Source organism: Aulonocara stuartgranti (assembly GCF_965226115.1).
Source record: "Aulonocara stuartgranti genome assembly, chromosome: 3".
NCBI classification, from domain to species: Eukaryota; Metazoa; Chordata; class Actinopteri; order Cichliformes; family Cichlidae; genus Aulonocara; species Aulonocara stuartgranti.
The window spans coordinates 19,858,345-19,877,464 of NC_138941.1; the positions used below are offsets into that span (position 1 = coordinate 19,858,345).

At 40.9% G+C, this 19,120-nt stretch overlaps 2 protein-coding genes and 2 long non-coding RNA genes across 7 annotated transcripts in view; 1 reads left to right on the top strand and 3 right to left on the bottom strand.

The window, feature by feature from the left end:
- LOC309700493 (uncharacterized protein) overlaps window positions 1-19,120 on the bottom strand; it is a 2,098,293-nt gene that overhangs the window by 1,569,135 nt on the left and 510,038 nt on the right. The gene's annotated exons all lie outside the window — the stretch shown is intronic.
- LOC309701361 lies at window positions 2,439-7,788 on the bottom strand. Its single transcript, XR_014274956.1, has 2 exons — window positions 7,114-7,788; window positions 2,439-5,651 (listed from the first exon to the last, which is right to left on the bottom strand). It is a non-coding gene; the product is annotated as an uncharacterized lncRNA (long non-coding RNA).
- Window positions 10,699-14,025, top strand: LOC309701080 (uncharacterized protein). 4 transcript variants are annotated; one of them, XR_014274855.1, is made up of 9 exons: window positions 10,751-11,183; window positions 11,281-11,459; window positions 11,556-11,649; window positions 11,959-12,076; window positions 12,151-12,242; window positions 12,344-12,437; window positions 13,099-13,264; window positions 13,390-13,545; window positions 13,773-14,025. XR_014274855.1 is itself a non-coding variant. In XM_082525073.1 (8 exons), the coding sequence occupies exons 2-8, from the start codon at window positions 11,127-11,129 to the stop codon at window positions 12,930-12,932; spliced, it is 768 nt and encodes a 255-aa protein (XP_082381199.1). In that variant the 5' UTR covers window positions 10,699-10,728; window positions 10,952-11,126; the 3' UTR covers window positions 12,933-13,192. The 4 variants fall into 4 exon arrangements, 2 of the variants coding, with proteins under 2 accessions (XP_082381199.1, XP_082381200.1); XM_082525073.1 differs by lacking the exons at window positions 13,390-13,545; window positions 13,773-14,025 and adding an exon at window positions 10,699-10,728 and having other exon boundaries at window positions 10,952-11,183; window positions 12,799-13,192; XR_014274854.1 differs by lacking the exons at window positions 13,390-13,545; window positions 13,773-14,025 and adding an exon at window positions 12,799-12,989 and having other exon boundaries at window positions 10,750-11,183; window positions 13,099-13,185.
- On the bottom strand, window positions 17,514-18,939 carry LOC309701584. The gene is made up of 3 exons (XR_014275143.1): window positions 18,815-18,939; window positions 18,054-18,216; window positions 17,514-17,724 (listed from the first exon to the last, which is right to left on the bottom strand). It is a non-coding gene; the product is annotated as an uncharacterized lncRNA (long non-coding RNA).

Consider the following 19,120-nt stretch of genomic DNA (forward strand, 5'->3'; position numbering starts at 1 on the left):
ATAGACTCCAATGTTAAAATGTCTCAGAAGGTTGGTTTGAAAATCAGAAGAGCATGGTGTCTTTACACTGTCACCACGTCCATATAATTGAAGGAAATTGCCTTCCCGGGTTTCCTCCGTGGCGTGAGCGATAAGCAGAGTTCTGTCCTTTCCTTCTAAGATTCCTAATTATTTAAAGTAACACTCAGGTATGCCATTCAGCGTGTTAGTACGAGCTCGGGAGCAGCTTGGGAGAACAAGGAAACACAGACTGCTTCAGGTTGTCTTCCCAAATCGACTCAAAGGTTTATTTGATACACAGCAGTTTATATAGATGAAAAAAAAGGGTCGTGTGTCAGCTTTCCCAGTTCAAACCGGTACAGACCAAATAAGGAAACGTCTTCCTGCCTTGTGAACAAAGAAGTATCCTGTGTGTAGTTTATCAGCTCAGCTATAATTTATGATCATCCCAGCAAAATACACTCCTAGACATAAAATACAGAGTTCTTTCATTAGTGAATTCTGAAACGAACCACCTAGCCTTTAACGAGCCTTTTCCAGGAGATAAAGAAAAAAGGGAGGATGGGAGTAAGGAAGTGGTCTCATCTCTGTGGTGTTTTCGACCTTGGGGTACCAGCCTGTGAGTCTTACACATCAATTCTTGGGTCACAGAGAAAGAGAAAAACAACTAGTAGATTGGCCTTATTGAGTAACAGTTTTCCTGTATAAAACAATATCCTGTAAATGCTACCATGGTACTAAAATACCTAACAGTTCCCCTCTTTTATTATTTTTTAAAAATAATAACTCAAATAGAAAGGAAAAATCACAAATGTAATAACATAATATAAAAAGCAAATCATAAAATGTAATAGTTCACAACCTAATGTTCAATATACACATCAGGAACATCATTGGTGACATCTGACACATAATCTGGGTCAATTTGTGCCAATTGCAAATACATTGAAGTAGCTGTACTAGTAGCTATACGGGTTATCATTGAACGTACACAGGGTACCACACAACAGACAATAATCATCAAAAACATGCTGCAAGGGTTACAAAGGCTACAATTAGTTCCTTCCATCTCCCAAACGTGTCCTGTAGCCACTTATGTAGCCACTGACCGTGACCTGTATTGGCAATTAGTTCTATCTGCAATGCTTCAAGTTTATTCATAGCTTGTGTGAATGAACCGTTAGGAGCGGTGTTATTGGGAATGAATGTACAGCATACATCAACGGTTACTAGACCACAGGTACCGGTCCAATTAACAGGTAAAGCTAATCTAAGGGTATTATTGCACAACCAATAAGCATGTGGGATTGGTCTGGTCAGGCGCGTGACCATGTGTGATTTAACTAACTCCCCCCAGTCAGTGTCATTTAAGACACCCTCTGGGGGAACAATGATCGATTCTCTGCTCGAACTTGAACTGTGTGTGTGTTCCTCCAGATATGATACAACTTCAGCCACAGAGACAGCTAGCCATGTCTCATTACAGCGTGCACCTGGGGAGTCAGAGAAGAATGTATAGTTATCCTTTGTATAATCTATGTGTGTGTCTGGGCCAGTTAACTTTAGTCTGCGCAGACATATCATACTAGTATTAAAATGGAGAGGGATCTGTCCTAAGGGCAGTGAGGGCTTTAACCTATTCTTAGGGCGTTTCATTGGGGCGCAGGTCCCTGCGGTGTCATCAGATAACTTCAATAATTCGCCTAATGGAGTCTCAGGGTTAGTTGGTGTGTGTGTGTGTCTAAGTAGGCAGTCGAGAGGGCTCAGAGTCAACTGTAAAGTGTCTTTAAGGAGAGCATTATCTCCGCCGATTTTCTCTAGTCCCTCAGTGAGGGGGAAACCGGATATGGGGTATCCTACTATTACCTGTTCTGGATTAGCCTTTGAACAGACATAACAGTTACTGTTTCCTAAATCACGAGCGGCTGTTCTGGCATTTTCATACCAGGCGTTAGCTCCTGTTCTAGAGGGTGCATAAAATGGTTTATTAGTGGCGTCTATGTTGCTATTTACTGATTTTAGGGAGCGTGAGGAGTGCATTAAGTAGGTGTCTTGCAAAATGGAGCATGAGGTATAGTCAGCAAAATATGACCTGCAGAAATGTGAACATGGTTGCAGTTTACAATACAAAATAGCAAAGAGAAATCCTAAAGTTAATGCGATAGATATGATAAATAACCTAAATATATAAGACAATATATAAGAAAAACAGTTCTTCAGTCGTCTCCTGGCCTGGTCCCAGGTTCGAGAGACACAGAATAAGCGTCGTATGATGACAATGGGCATTTCATTTTCTCCATTATCAGGATGGAATGAGTCTGGCTTTATCAGGTTAGACATCATGTGGTACTTTTGGCTTTCTGTTCCTGCTGGATGTTTGAGTACCTTGTTGTTGTTCTTTCAGGCGTTGTGTGTTAATCAGTGATTGCGTGTGTGCATTGGATCCGGGCGCTGGCTCGCCTGAGATGTCATCTACCCGTGTGTGTTTATTTGCTCTAGTTCCGGGCGCTGGCTCGCCGGAGATGTCGTCTGCTTGATCCGACGCCTGAGATGGTCCGATTGGGCTGGTCTTAACCCTGCTGGCATGAATCCACTGAGGTTGTCCGTCTGTGAGGATGCTGGTTCTTCGTCACTGCCAGTACAGTCTGGGGGCTGGAACACGCGCGGCCTCCCAGAGAGTCCTTGGTTTTAGTGGCTTCTCCAACATGCGTCTCCTTGTCTCCACTGGTGGAACTGTGGAGGGGAAAGGCTGAGAGAGACAAACTTTCTGATAGTTATTATTCAGTTTTTCTATCAGGTTGTGAACATCAGTGGACAATGCAATATACATCACCTTCTACTAGCGGTGCCCCTCTGGAAGCTGACCATGGTGTTGGAAATAGTCTTATTTCAAATGGAAATAATTTGGTTACTGCAGATTGAGTCATTCTAATCTCACACAGGACTTGAGGAAGTAATTTGACCCAGGTCATTAAAGTTTTAGCACACTTTTGAATTACTTCTAATGTGAATGAAGATCCTCTATCACTGTTAATCTGGTGAGGTATTCCGAATCTGGGTATTATTTCATTGCTCAACTTTTGACAGACTACTTCTGCAGTTTCTTTTGAGGTTGGATAAGCTTCTACTCATTTACTAAATTGATCCACTATTACCAGTAAGTACTTGATGCTTCCTTGTGCTGGCATATGTATAAAATCAATTTGTAATGTATGAAATGGAAAATCTGGTTGTGGTAAATGCTGATGTTTTGCTTTTGAGCTACCTACATTAGTTCGCGCACATGTTAGACAGGTTGCTAATATGCTTTTACTGCATGTGATGTTTTCTCAATTACAAATCTTGATTTTATTGCCCCTATTACCCCTCTTTGTCCGACATGACTCACACAGTGAAAATGTCGGGCAAGGACTGGCATCAGGGAATATGGGAGGGCAATCAAACCCTTAAGATTTTGTATAAGCCATCTCTGTCATCTAAGGTACAGTCATTATTCTCCCAATAGGTGTAATCACATGCAGAGGCTTGCTCTTGTATGAATTTTAAATCAACATTTGTGTCTAAATAGTCTGGGAGTGTAACAAGTGGCAGCTGTAGGGGCACAGATAATACTTCCTGCGGAGGTGGGAGCTGTGATGCAGCTGCAGCCTTGGCTGTCACGTCTGCTAAGGCATTACCTGTTGCTTCGTCTGTGTCAGCTGTACTGTGTCCATTCGTTTTTACAACTGCAACGGCCGATGGCAGCTGTATAGCCTGAAAAAGTCTTTGAACAAAATCAGAATTTAGCAATTTATTTTCCATCAGCAGATCTAAATCCTCTCTGTCTCCACAATGTGCCAAAGTCATGCACAACGCCAAATGCATAGCGGCTGTCTGCGTAAATTGTCACATGCTTATCCAAATGTAGCTCACAGGCGCGTATTAAAGCCATGAGCTCTGCTTTTTGTGCTGAGTGAAATGGTAATGAGTGAGCCTCTAGTATGATGTCAGGCAATGTCACCACTGAATAGCCACAAAGAAATGAGTTGTCATTCGGCCTTGAACAGGACCCGTCCACATAAACCGTGGCTGAGTCTGGGATAGGTGTTTGCTCTAAATCTGGACGTGGTGCTGTGGATTCCTGTATACGTGTCATGCAGTCATGAACGTCAAGCCTGTCTGAGCCATCCTGTCGGTCAGAAGAACACGGCATAGGATCAATAAATGTGCTGGCGAATCAGGTGTGCTGCTCGCTTTTATAGTGAGATTTGCATATGTTGTGTAGTTATGTTTGCTAGAATGGTCGTGACCTGGTGATTGGTGTATAGAATAGTGTCATGTTAGAGTGTGAGCTTCTCGCAGTCCCTTATCATGAAAGAGCAAGCTACTACTGCCCTCAGGCAGGCCGGCATTCCTGAACAATTCAGGCAGCACCTTTGAGTGGCGGAGGTCAGCACTCCCTGTAATGCATTGAAAGAGGCAGTCATTTCTGTGGACCACAGTATTCGAGGAGGCTTCTCTTTTTTACAACAGTCACGCAGAATGTGGTCATGAAAAGAACAGTCTGGTATCCACTGTCTGCAATAGTTCACCATGCCCAGGAAGGACAACATTTCCTTCTGTGTAGTGGGACGAGGGACGGAGGTCACAGCTTTGACCCTGTCTGCAGTCATGGAACGTTTTCCGTGAGACAGTGTGAATCCCAAATATTGAACAGAAGTCTGACAGTACTGCATTTTCTTTGCTGATGCTTTGTGGCCAGTCTTTTTGAGGTGCTGGAGAAGCATGTGTGTAGCAGTTTGACATAGTTTTTCACTTTCAGCACAGAGGAGGAGGTCATCCACATGTGGATCAGGGCGCAGCCCTGGAGGAGTGAAGCACCATTGAGAAAGCAGCAGAGCTGTCTATCATGCCTTGGGGCAAACGAGTCCAAGTGTACTGCTTATTTCTATGTGTGAATGCAAATAACGGCTGTGTGTCTTACTGAGAAAAAGGAGCGGAGCATAAATCCACCACGGTAAAGTGTGTATGCAATGCATGTCAATATGCTGTGAACATCTGAAACGAGAGGTGGCAGAGGAATGTTGACTGCATTAATTTGCCTTAAGTCTTGTATGAAACGCCATACGCCAGGTTTGTTAGGCTTTGGCACAGGATTGACAGGAGTGTGGGCTTTATTACTCCTGTAGTCAATAAATCTCCTATCATGACATCTAGGGCTGCGGCTTTTTCCGTGGAAAGGGGACATTGCCTGACATATACTTGCTTTTTGTTTTTTAGCTGTGCGTGATAAGGTATGCAGTCAATAAATCCTATATCATTCTCACTTTTTGACCATAATGTCATATTCTGGTATTCAGCTGGCAATGTAACTGCAGAAATAGTACAGTGGATAGGGTAGGTTATATCTATGTGACAACATGGTGTAGTTATGTCATAAACTATGTCTGAGTTATGTGACAAAATCACTGTTTGACCTTCACTTGTGTGAGCAGTTATCATGTTGTTGAACAGTGTGAGAGAAACAAAAGTGTGGCTCCCAGTCATGGGATTACCTGTTAGTGGCGTCTGTACACGTTTTTTTTTTGGCACAGTGTGTGACATAGAGTACCGGACAAAAAGGATGTTGAGTTCATTCTCTGCTGAGGGTCCAGCTGACACAGAGGATGTTCCTTCTCCATCATGTCGGTACATAGGGCAGAGAAAACATAAGCTGTTATCAGTGTCAGCAAACATTTCACCCTTTGTGTTAAATTAAATACACAAATTCATTTTTGCTTTGGGTGTCTGCGGCTGCTGGAAAACTGAGCTAAATTTGCACCTCTAGCTTGTCCAACAGTGCATAAAGCGTTTTATGAATACTAGGATGGATTCATCAGGCTTCTGTTTACACATAGTTACTGCATTTAAGTCAATTTTGTCTCTGGACATTGTTAGCAGGAATTTCTTTAGATTCTTAAAGAAATCGGCGACTTTGTCATTATTTACCCTCCTTTTGTCCATAGCGGTAACATTTGATGCATCACGTCGCGGCATTCTATCATATATTTTCTACAGGACTTTTTAAGCAGACTACTTTTCTTATCACAAATGATATTCAACATTTCTACTGACCTGTTTTCTGGCGATAATCGTTCGGGATAAGGCTCCGAAAAGAAATTAGAATGCATTGAACTTCTTAAGTTGTAAACAAAGTCAGTCACATAAGCACTCCCGCATGTTCTGGATACGTGATCATGGACGTCTTCACCGATTCGCGGACGTAGGTTACACGTAACCGGAAATGGGAGTTATACTGAGCCGTTATTTGAGACTTTATTTTGTATTTTATTAATTTTTGGTTTTACAGGTACTTTAGATTTTTTATCGGACCTGTCTGTGGTCTTTGAATAATTCTGACTCATGTTCAGTGATTTCCAGAGGGGTTTACACGCTAGGAGGATTTAGGTTAGTATTTTCGCTGCGGCACAGCTGAGGTCACTTTAAATTTATTGCTAGCAATTTTTTGTTTGTGTGAGCAACTCTCACTTAGCGAGCAACTTCTCGCTTAACGAGCAACTTCTCGTAAAACAACAGGCAACTTCCTGTGTTCTTTCTGCTTTTAATTTACTGCTTTTAACCCTTGTATGGTAATCGGGTCTGTGAGACCCGTTTTCAGTTTTCTTTCGTTTTTTTTTTTTTTTTTAACAAAATTAAATTTAATTATTTACTAGCTTTCTGTGAGTGAGCAACTTCTCACTTTTTAACGTACGTTTCAAGATAACAGGCAACTCCCTGTGTCACTCTTTGATGAGCAACTTCTCACTTAACGAGAAGTATTTAAGACAACAGGCAACTTTCTGTGTCACTTTTCTAAGTGAGCAACTTCTCACTTTTTAACGTACGTTTAATTAAACAATTAATTATTATTATTTTTTTTAAACAAAATTAAAATATTCAAGACAACAGGCAACTTCCTGTGTCCACCAACACCACACAAGGGTTAATTTACTTTATTCGGGGACTGAGGAAGTCGTCAGTGTATCTCTCTGGATCACTAAGTGAAACTTCGTCAGCATATCCCGTTTCTTTATGGATCAATCACTGAGAGAGGTATAATAGGTCTTTATATAAATATGAAAGACGCATATTTACCTTCTGTCAGGGATCCCACTTCTGACACCAAGATTGAAGGAAATTGCCTTCCCGGGTTTCCTCCGTGGCGTGAGCGATAAGCAGAGTTCTGTCCTTTCCTTCTAAGATTCCTAATTATTTAAAGTAACACTCAGGTATGCCATTCAGCGTGTTAGTACGAGCTCGGGAGCAGCTTGGGAGAACAAGGAAACACAGACTGCTTCAGGTTGTCTTCCCAAATCGACTCAAAGGTTTATTTGATACACAGCAGTTTATATAGATGAAAAAAAAGGGTCGTGTGTCAGCTTTCCCAGTTCAAACCGGTACAGACCAAATAAGGAAACGTCTTCCTGCCTTGTGAACAAAGAAGTATCCTGTGTGTAGTTTATCAGCTCAGCTATAATTTATGATCATCCCAGCAAAATACACTCCTAGACATAAAATACAGAGTTCTTTCATTAGTGAATTCTGAAACGAACCACCTAGCCTTTAACGAGCCTTTTCCAGGAGATAAAGAAAAAAGGGAGGATGGGAGTAAGGAAGTGGTCTCATCTCTGTGGTGTTTTCGACCTTGGGGTACCAGCCTGTGAGTCTTACACATCAATTCTTGGGTCACAGAGAAAGAGAAAAACAACTAGTAGATTGGCCTTATTGAGTAACAGTTTTCCTGTATAAAACAATATCCTGTAAATGCTACCATGGTACTAAAATACCTAACAATAATAAACTCCACAGGCATGAAAACTGAGAATTCAGTAGACTAGACATTGCTGCCGCTCACGGTGAAAGAATTTCGTCAATACGACCTATACTTTTCATTTGGGAACGATTTGTTTCGGCCTGACGTTTCTGTTCATTTTAAGCAGCAAAAGTGAGGTGCATGTCTGTGTACGTGTGTATGGAGCCATTGGGTGCAGTCACTATAGCAACCAGGCTCACACCTGCCTGCTTAACGAGCTCTGCCTGCCACTGGGCCAAGATTCATATTAAACACTTCTCTTTCAACTGCTGCTGTGTCCACAGTGTTACAGCCATCATTTTACCCTCAAAACGTCGCCATCGTTGTTCTCTTTCCAACACCGTGTCTTTCAAAGCTCAGACTTTTAAATTTTTTAAACTGTGTGGATCCAAGTGGAGGGATCACATTTGAGTCATTCAGTGATTCAAAGAATATGAACTTTTAATATTCATTCAGATGTTTTCTGACTCTAAATTTTCTTTTCTCATTACTTAGGTTTTTCTAATTTACATTTAAAACATTTTCAGCTATTTTCCAACTTCTTCTGTGTGGATATCAGCTTTTAGCAGTTCAGCACTTTTGTTTTCAGGTGAAAATTTCTGTATTTTTCATCTCATTCAAAATTTATAACTTAAATTCAGCAATTAATTCATTTCAGTGCATACATTCAGATTCAAGCATTCACACTGCAGTTTCTTCAGAAAATGCACTTTCTAGTTAATAAAGTTTCCAGTAAAGTGTTTAATCGCAGCCACAGACTGACAGCAAATATCTCGATTAGCTTCAGTGCATCTGTAATAAATATGTGCAAGTTTCAGTGCTTCGTTTAAACTGTATGATACTTATACTGACCCAGGGTCAGTGTAAAATACAATCCTAGCTGTGTGAACAAAGCCTGGCTGCTTTAATCCTGCATGACAAACCTCAGGATGCAGGTTATTATTACTCTTTCCTGCTGGCACACCTGTCACACCTGAGAGTCAGCTAGAAACTCACAGTGACGTGGACATCATGCAAAGACTGCCAGACTCTGTAATACTGCAAATGATCAGTGACTCAGGTTATCACTAAACTTTAAACGGCACCTCTGTGTCTCTGTGTGCTGAACATCTAGGATTGAGTCAGGCTGCATTGACTGTGGGACTTTAATGTGTTAAAAGCAGGTTGAAGACGGCTCAGAAACATTTGAAGATTAAAATTTAGCATTATGGCTGCTGGTGGTTTGTAAAGCCTCTACTCAGCTGTATTTTTGTTACTAATTTATGTTTGTTGTTGTTTAACACAGATTTCAGAAGAGCAAATATGCTTAATAGTTTAACTAGATTTCATTTGTCAGTGTGGGACTGCTGAGTCACCTGAAGAACTCATTTCATTCATTCTCCACATGATGTTCATTTACAGAAATGTTTCACAGGAACTGATTTCTCCCAAAGGGTGAACTAGTGTGTTTCCATAGATTACCTCTGTATGAATGTACTTCTTAAATGAAGGCAAGTGTTTGTCCTTTTTTGTTCCTCAGGTACAGTACGTGATATCAAGGGCAGGCGGTCATCACTGGGGGTAGACAAGAAGCAGACGTACTTCCAAGAGGGAGCTGCAGTGAGGTCAGAGGTCAGAATCTGAAACAGCTCAGGTTTATATTTTAGAGGTTATAAAAAATCAAAATGTATTATTTAAAGAAACCTTTAAATAATAGTCATAATTATGATTATTATAAGAAATATCAAACATTTAAGTGGATTTTCTGTTACACATATCGTGTTAGCCCTGCAATAAACTGGCAGCCTGTCTTTGTCCTGTATCAGCTGGGATAGGCTTCATCCTCCTGCAACCCTGAATTGGATACATTGTATTCCAATTATGTAATCTGATCATTTACAAACTCAAGGTATCTAATCAAAATGTAAGTGATGCCGCCCTTGACAGACAGGGAGATTTTATTCCTCAAAGACCATCATCCAGTCGAAGTACTAGTTGCCACGTGGTCAGTGTTCTCACAACCATTGATTTTATCTCACAACTTGTTTTCACCAAAGAATTTCAGTAAGTAAATATTCTTCAATCTCTTTTTCCCCCCAGTGTCTGCAGATCAGCATCAGTGTCCACGTGAAGAACCTAGTTATGTTGCCAGTGTCAACCCAACAAAAGGTACTTTACCTTCTTGTATATATTGTGATTCCTTTACTTTTATATTTGTTGTTATAGTTGAGTTAGGCAGGGCTTTTGTGCAGTCCTAAGAAACATACTGCCTAGAGTGTTTTTCACTTTGTGGAAGAGTTTCTTTATTTTTTTTCTGTTAGTGTGTGGAACTGAGGTGCTTCGTCAGGAGCTCCTTAAGTTGTTGGAGGATGGAGAAGAGGACGCAGCCATGACTTGTGAGACGTTGTCTGAGTCAGCTGCTACTCACTGGGCGATCAGAAACATGGTGTCCTTGCTAAAGTGGAAAGAGGCCAGGCCTTGTCTTATAGACAATATGTTAGCTACTCTGGATCCACAGTCACACCGTGTGTGTCAGTGTGGCAAACAAGTAGTTGTGAGGTGTCTGGACTGCCTGCCTCTTCCATTCCTTTGTGCTGACTGTGATATTGCAGTTCACACATGCTTTGTCCTGCACAGCAGAGAGGCAGTAACAGGAGGGTTTTTGCAGCCTTCATCAGAGTTTCACAATCCAATATGTACGGTTTTTAAGTCTTATGCATTTATTGCTATGTACTATGAGTGTGTGCTGTTATTGTATATTTATTGTGTATCATTTAATTTCCAATTCTTTTTATATATATTGTGTTTTTAATGTTAGTTCGGCTGTTGCCTGTGCAAAGACCAGACTGTGTGTGACTGCCCAGCAGGTAACGTTGAGGTTTCACCCAGTGCAATTGTGGCTCTTGTAACCATAAATGGTAAGTTGCTCTTTTGTCACACACTACATACACAATAGATGTGTTTGCAGGTTTTATTGCAAATTGTACATTGCTACATTGTTTTGAATTACCCTCGGCCCGCAGTATATGTGGGCACCTGTCAAAGGTCATTTGGATTTACCAGACCGCTTTGAAAACAACATGGGAAAAAATGAATGTCTTTGTTGAGCCATGACTGGATTTCTCCTTATCCTTCCTAAAGGCCGTTATAACCTTGCACTGCCAGTGGTGAGCTGCACCAGCTGTGACCTAATGTGGTCCCCCTCAGTTAAGGACTTCCAGGGTGGTGGATATTGGCCTGGCACCTTAAATTTCTGCACCCTGTTTTCAATGGATGTCTTTCAGTCTTTCTATGACATTAAGAAGCTGCAGCAGGGATGTCACTTAAGGCCTTTGTCAAAGTGCTGGATGAACGAACAGCCCATTTTGGAAGGGTGAGTTTCTAAATTTGTCAAGTTTAAGGAAATTGTGCAAATCAATGTTTATGATGACTGTCCGTGAATATTCTGTTGTTTGTCCTCTACTTAAAAGACTGGCCGAATATCAGCTGATGCCTTCAGTAAAAGTTTCTTGGAGTGGAGTGCTGTAAAGTGTGAGGTGGACAGGATGTGCAAGGAGCCATGCTTTAGCTGCCCTGCCTGCACTCCAGACATGCTCGCCGTCTCAGTTGATGGAAACTGCAAGCTTTATCGCTTTCAATCAAATGCAAGGTACGTTATGCATTGTGGACATAAATCAAATATGGATTTGTACAAAAATTGTATTTTGATGTTTCTTTTCAAACAACTGTCACCGTGTTCGTTCAGCACTTCAGAGCAGGGGAACTTTGAAGGTGTCTTCATTGAGAAAGATGAGGAAGTTGCTGAGTTTGTGAAATACATCCAGAGACACACAAATGATGTAAGATACACATATATATCAGTGCTGTCAGCGTTAATCTTGTTAAAATGACGTTAACGCCATAACCATATACTCATACGTGTGTGTGTGTGGATACATATTTGGATGGGTGGATATTTATTTTGTTTTTCTCTTGGTGTTGTCGTAATACTATTTACTTGACTTTATCTTAATGTGTACTTCATTTTGAGTAGCTCACACTTGGATGTGCGAGGTATACTGCAGCTTGTAGTCTTGGATACGTTTAAGACATTTTGTTATAAGGTTGAATGAATTCAGCAGTCATGTATTGTGACCTCCTTTCTATAGATCAAATGGGGAGGTGCGTTTCAGGATGGGGCCGGTTCTACAGTTGGAGAAGAGGTGGAGCAAGTAAACAGTTTCCTGTCTAGGGCGGCCATCACAACGAAGTACATGTCTAAAGCAGGTGTGTGTCTGTGTGTGAGATTCCACTCAGTCTCCTGCTCATTCATTCTTATTTGTATACTAACTGAAATGCAGGGCGAACAGACATGCTGAGCCTCCTGGCTTTGGGCTGGAACAAAAGGAAAGTGGAACAACTGGGCCGCACTTTGAGCCAGAGATATCTAAAGGTCATTTTTTCAACACCCATTTTAATGTGTGTGGTAATGGGGCAAAAACACCAGTACTCTAAAAATGTCCATATGAATGACATTTATTAATGTATTCTTAGATCATAAGGATCTTTAGAGAACAAGTGGAGAGCCTGAATGCGAGCAGAAATGAGCTGGGTGTGGATGACGACACACTGCAGCAATGGGCTGAAGGTGAGTCTCAATATAATGCACTCGTGTATAACAACAGGACCCACCATGGCCTCATTAAAGAACTTAGAGTTAAGATCTTTCTGACAGTGTCAACAAACAATGAAAAATAAGCTTGTAAAAGCAGAATTGATGGCAGAGTTGTTGCGTTTGATCAAATTGGATTGGACCTGGGTTGAAGTGATGTCGTACTAGTTGGTTTTATAAAGCTGAACACCAACATACTTGTTATCTCATGATAATGCAGCACATGAAGGCTCCAGATGTCTTATAATGAATATCATCAAGTCAGTGATTACAGAGTCCACTGTAGTTTGGTGACTGTTACTCATCCTGTGTTCTGATTAATATTCCTCTCACTTAGAAACGGATCAAACTGATGGCAGCCTTGGAGCGTTGCAGGCACGAGTAGAGCAGCTTGTCGTCATCATCAGAGTGCGAACACAAAGTCTTTACAGACAAAATGGTGTCACAGTTTCTTTGAAACGGACCGTTTGATGCTCAGTTTGTACAGCTTGTACAGCTACTTTGTAAACAGAATAAAATCAGATCCAGGTTTGTTTAAGCTGGATGTGATTTGTTCTAGCAAACGAATTGATGAGTGTAGATTAAAATGTAAATATATGCATTATGTGAAGGTGTTCCTTTTTATGATTATTTACAGATAGCAACAAGAGGCGACACAGAATTCACAAGGTCATCTTAGATGAGAAGAAACGCTTGGCGGCTGCTGTTGACGACTACAACAAGGAAACAAGCAACAAAGCAAATCGTATCCAGTGATGCCCTCATGCAGAGCGACGTTTGGCCCTGGCAGAGCACAAGTGAACGTAAGCTCTTGATTTCTAAATATCCTTTTTAAACAAACTCCCAGTATCTGAGCAGCAGTTGAATGTTTTGTTCTTGAATCATAATATGCTGCTATGTTTTCCCATCTGATGTTGTTAAACTGCAGCTGCTGCTGACCTCCGGACAAAGAGAAAGGTCTTTGAGAAGGTGATGGCTGTGAGGCGCCTGAGAGAGGAGGAGATGATCCTTTGCAGGGAGATGCAGCATCACTGGACAGTGTTGCAAATGCGATCTGTGGTGTTGGGGACAATCTCCTCAGACTGTAAGCACATCTTTTATTTATTTATACATTTGGTGATGAATTGATTGAAAATAATAGCAGATGCTAAAGTCTTACTGGATCTTTTACCTATATTTGGGTTGCTAGCTAACACTGCCTTCTCCCTTAAAAAAAGTTTAATTACATGATCCTAACTCCTTGTGTTTATGAGGTGAGGTTTGTTTGTTTGTTTGTTTTACTTATATTTAATAGTTTTGTTGTTTTTACAGCCTCCCTTGTTGGCATGTCGGAGGATGCACAGAAAGGACTCCATAGCCTGGTTTAAAAACAAAGTGAACTGAAAGCTGAAACGCTCAAAGTAAAGGACGTGTACAAGAGAATCCTCAGCCACCAACCACTCCTGGAAATGGACTCGGAGGAGGAGGAGGACGTTTCAGACGATGAGAGTGATTTGAGCACTTCTGATGAAGACTGATTGTGTCATCATTGATGTTATGTTTGCTAGAATAAAAAGTTAATCACATCTGTTTAATGTGATTTTTATAATGTCTGTTTCAGAAATTGCTTATCAACAGACATTTTACATGTTGAGAAGAAAAATGTAATTCCCTTGGTGCAGTTGTTTACCCTGAATCATTCTTTCCCATCTAATTTAATGACTCGTGTACATGTTCAGATACAATAACATAATTGAATTCATGGGATGCTTTCTGGGCTGCTCAAATTACCACAAAATGTAAAAGCACCAGGCAGCACACTCACAAGGACATGTTTTGTTCAGTGTTTTGTTGAAGAAATCAACAAGTACAACTGAGATGTTTGCTGTAGTGGTGTGTTTGTTAAGAAGCATGCCAGCACACTGGTGAACTGACAGTCCCAGAATGCACCCGAGCCAGTGACTCGCCCCAGAACAAATGAAATTAATTATCTAGAAAGACAACCGTGATCAAAGACTAAGTAAAAGAGTAGGAAACAAAAGATAAGGAAAGGTACTGTGGGGTAGGAAAGAAAGGCCAGAGCTGTGCAAAATGACCTCCAGCAGGCCACAAATATGCACGTCTGCTCAAACAGTCAGATACTGACTCCATGAGGGTGGTATGAGGGCTCGACGTCCACAGGTGGGGGTTGTGCTTACAGCCCAACACCGTGCAGGATGTTTGGCATTTGCCAGAGAACACCAAGCTTGGCAACTTTGCCACTGGCGCCCTGTGCTCTTCACAGATGAAAGCAAGTTCACACTAAGTACTTGTGACAGAGTCTGGAGACATATTGGAGAACCTTCTGCTGCCTGAAACATCCACCAGCATGATGGTTGGGCAGTGGGTGACTAATGGTGTGGGTGGCATTTCTTTGGGGGACCGCACAGCCCCCCGTGTGCTCGGCAGAGGTAGCCTGACTGCCATTAGGTGCTGAAATTAGATCCTCAGACCCCTTGTGAGACTAAATGCTGGTGCGGGTGGCCCCGGGTTCCTCCTAATGCAAGACAGCGCTAGACCTCATGTGGCTGGAGTGTGTCAGCAGTTCCTGCAAGACGAAGGCATTGATGCTGTGGACTGGCCCGCCCATTCCCCAGATCTGAATCCATTTGAGGACATCTGGGACATCACGTCTCGCTCCATCCACCAACTGCACCACAGACTGTCCAGGAGTTGGCAGATGCTTTAGTGCTGGAGTCTGGGAGGAGATCCATCAGGAGACCATCTGCCACTTCATCAGGAGCATGCCCAGGTGTTGTAGTGAGGTCATACAGGCATGTGGAGGCCACACAGACTACAGAGCCTCATTTTGACGTGTTTGAAGGACATTACATCAAACCAGATGAATGATTCTGTATTGCACTGATCAAGGAACCAACCCAATAGGAGCTAAAGGCATCCTCTTCACATTACTTAACATAGTGAGTTTATATTATGTTTAATGTGCATTTTCTTCATCAGTCTAGAACATAACATGTTAGCGCTCCCTGGTTCTTTTTGGAGACAGATCCTGAGACAGCAGGCAGCTTTGGAGAACTCATGCCAGCTGTGGTCATTAAGGAATCCTTTGATTTAATATTGATTTCATGACAACTATCCTCAGGCACATATTCCTGGATATATACAATGACACGAGTAGACACTAACCCCCAGCAGTCTGGTGCTATGACAGCATAACTAAGGGCTGACCTGAACCAGCCCCAACTATAAGCTCTATAAAGAAGTGAAGTCTTATGCCAACTCTTAAAAGTCTTGACCATGTCCACCTCCAAAACTCATAATGGACTTTGGAGGTGGACAGCTATCAAGCTCCTCACAGAGGAGCAGCTTGACAGCTAACAGCTCCCAATTTACTTTAGTCCAAATACATGAATTCAAATTGAGGTGATAACTATTTATCAACAACATGAATGTCTGTTCCCGTCCAACAAAGTTGTTACTACATACCATGTTGAGCAGGGCTTCCACTTGACTTTAACTTCTTCTTTTTCCTGAAAAACATGATATAAACAAACAATTAATTCAGAAAGACATGCAGGTTGCATACAAAAAGGAGCCTACAAACATTTGTGTACTGTTGAATGGCTCAATATATTATACAGTTAGTTTACAAAAATATAAGAACCACTACAATGCTTGTACTGCCAGCATCGAGTGCATGTCAGCAAAGCAACACTGCTTACATTGTGGCTCACAAGCTCCACTCCTTTTCATCAAAACCAAAATTTTATCTACATTCTGTTTTTTACACTTTAAATCCCAGTTAGGTTAAATATTACCAGTAGCTTTTCAGATAAAACAGTAATAAAGTCCTAATGGTTTCATAAATCTTCATATTTTTTTCATATAAGCATCGGGGACAAGGCTGTCTTGCAATTGTTGAGGTCACTAGTGTGCGCCCTATTTCTTCCAGGATCACTCTTCATTTGTAGGTTTTAGTGGACTCCTACTACTGTGAAGTGGTTTTCATGGGACAGGGGCTTGTATTCCAAGATCTGGGAGATTGTAGAAATGAGCTGTGATGCCCTTCTTGCCATCTTTCCAGAAATATCAGTGATCTGGAAGCTGTTAGGCTGACTTACAGCAGCAGCACTTTCTGCACCTGCAGAAACTCCAGGACACATTTACTAACAGTGTTTGTTGCTGTGTGTGCTGCAGCTGCAGCTTTGAATTTTTTTTGAGAGCTAATATTTTGGCTATGGTGTCTTGTTATGAAATGTACAAGAGTAAGAGTGTTAGCATGTGTGTCAAAGCTACGTTTGACTGGGAAACTCAAAGCTCAATAACCTGTATCAACAACAATTCACTGCAGCCTGTGTAATATTTGATGCATCATAATTTATTCCAGTCTATCTTGCAAATACATGTTTGCGTTGCAATGTCATGCACAACACACACAACTATTAGAGCCTTAAGATCAAACCTGCGTCATTCTTTTGGTCCACTGCAGTGTAGCAGTCAAACAAGGAGAAGTGAAGTGGCCCCAAATGGCCAGGATAGAGATCAGAGGGTTAATGCGTAAAATGCATAAAAATATTATTGATTACAGGATAATACATTAATGTTAATATCAACAATAAGCTTTTTACTCTGAAGTTACAAGTATAAACAATGCTGTTACATTTACACTTACATTTTTTACTATAAGTATGGAAACAAGTGAACAGCATTTTATAATAAGTTTAACTGGAATTCTGTACACTGAAAAACAAACAACAGATAAAAAACACAAACAAACAGCCAGTGCCTTCATCTGTCCATTAAATGTCAAACATCGCTTTGACCTGTAGTCTCTGCTCGTCAGCACATGCTTTTAAAAAGAGCTCCATGTCCTCTGCAAACTGAAAAACAAAGAGGAAGAAGTCCCTCTACACAAAAACACTGTGGATGACAGGCCAGGCAAACATCTATTGACCTGTTTGAATGCCTCCTCATCATGTGAGCCTTGAAGTTTTTTTGTAAGAAGACTAAGACCACAGTGAGGACGTTTCATTTTCATGGACTTTCCACAAGCAACAGTTTCATTTAGCACAGAGGGTGGAGCACATGAATGTTCTACCCAAGATTCAGGAAATGGTTTAGATGCTGGAGACGAGACATGGAGAGGGAGACGAGGCTCCACGGAGAGTTCAGTGGGGAGCAGTCCTGAATGCTGACATGACAATAATTGCCTTGCCATATCCCCACGCTGTATGACTGTCATGTTACAGAAGGGCAGTGAAAGTGCACCGGCACATCATTTTGTCTGTAAGAGAGAAAAAAAGAAAAAACATGTAATTTAAATGTAGTTGTAAAGAATGCAGTCAGTTTATCTAACAATCAGATTGTACATATTAACAAAAATATCCAAGCCGTCCTCAATAATGAAAGCAAAATGGTGTGGATCACAAGAGCTGTCAGGAAATGTGGTGAACAGGAAAAATATTTAATGAAAACACTTTTTTCTCTCGCTGATGAATGAACTGAACTGTACAATGTGAAAAATAACTTTTAAGTCAACAAAGACCTGCAGAGGTGCTGAAAAGAAGTGCATATTTATGACTTTAACTATGAGGTATATTTAATCCAACATACCTTTGAAAGGCAAAGCACTTTGAATGTGTCCATTTATATGCTGCTCAATCTTTGCCCTGACAGCAGGGCTGAAAGTGGGGCACAGAGGGCAGTGAAACAGCCAACACGTGGTGCATTCCTGCAACTCTGGCCTGGAGGCAGAACTCCAATTTGATATTTGCATCTAAAACAGAGAGAAAAACAGATAAACACCATATACACATTTAAGTTCAGGTTTTAGCAGAAATAACACGTTACAGTTAGCATGTAAGAGATTTGGGAGAAAATTCTTTACAAAAACATAATTTACAAGAAACTTTTATTTGTGACATACGTATCTATTGACATATAAAAGACAATTGAACAAAGGCTAACTAACATCTGGGCAATAAAACAGAATAAATAGAGAATATTAGTATTTATACATACATAAAACTCTCTGTGACGACCTTTACAATGTTTTTGCAGGTGGAATGAGAGACATGAATAAAGTGCAATATGCAGTAAATGGAACAATGTGCATTGATGTTACAGATCGTGAAAAGTAGTGAAGTGAATTTGTTCATAACAAGCAAAAATCAAATACGTTTGAAACTGACCACTAAATGCTAACCAGAGGTGTCAAAAGTGCACATTCTTACTAAAGTTTAGATGCCTCGGGGGTCTGACCGTTGTTGTAGCGCTAACAAAGTGCCAACGTAATCAGTGTAAGCAAACTAGATGATTCCTACAATTATATAATTATTAACGGCAAATTTAGACATGAAAGACTCTGTAACAACCTTTACGATCCACTTGCAAGGTTTCCACAGTCGATGGCTGTATCCCAATTCAGGGTCTGCAGCCTTAAAGTTCGCAGCCTCAACGGTCCATGAACTCTGAACATCTGAACTCTGAAGCATGAACTCTGTGTCAAAGATTCAAGCTGCAGTTATTTATATTTCCTATCACCTTAAATCTTCACTCAAAGACACTCAAGTATCTGTGACAGTGTGTATATAGATGTATCATATATAAGAGAGAAATATTGTTCTTTTAATATGTTGGCATTACTAAATGTGGCTCAGTGCTTACATATATGTGTAAAA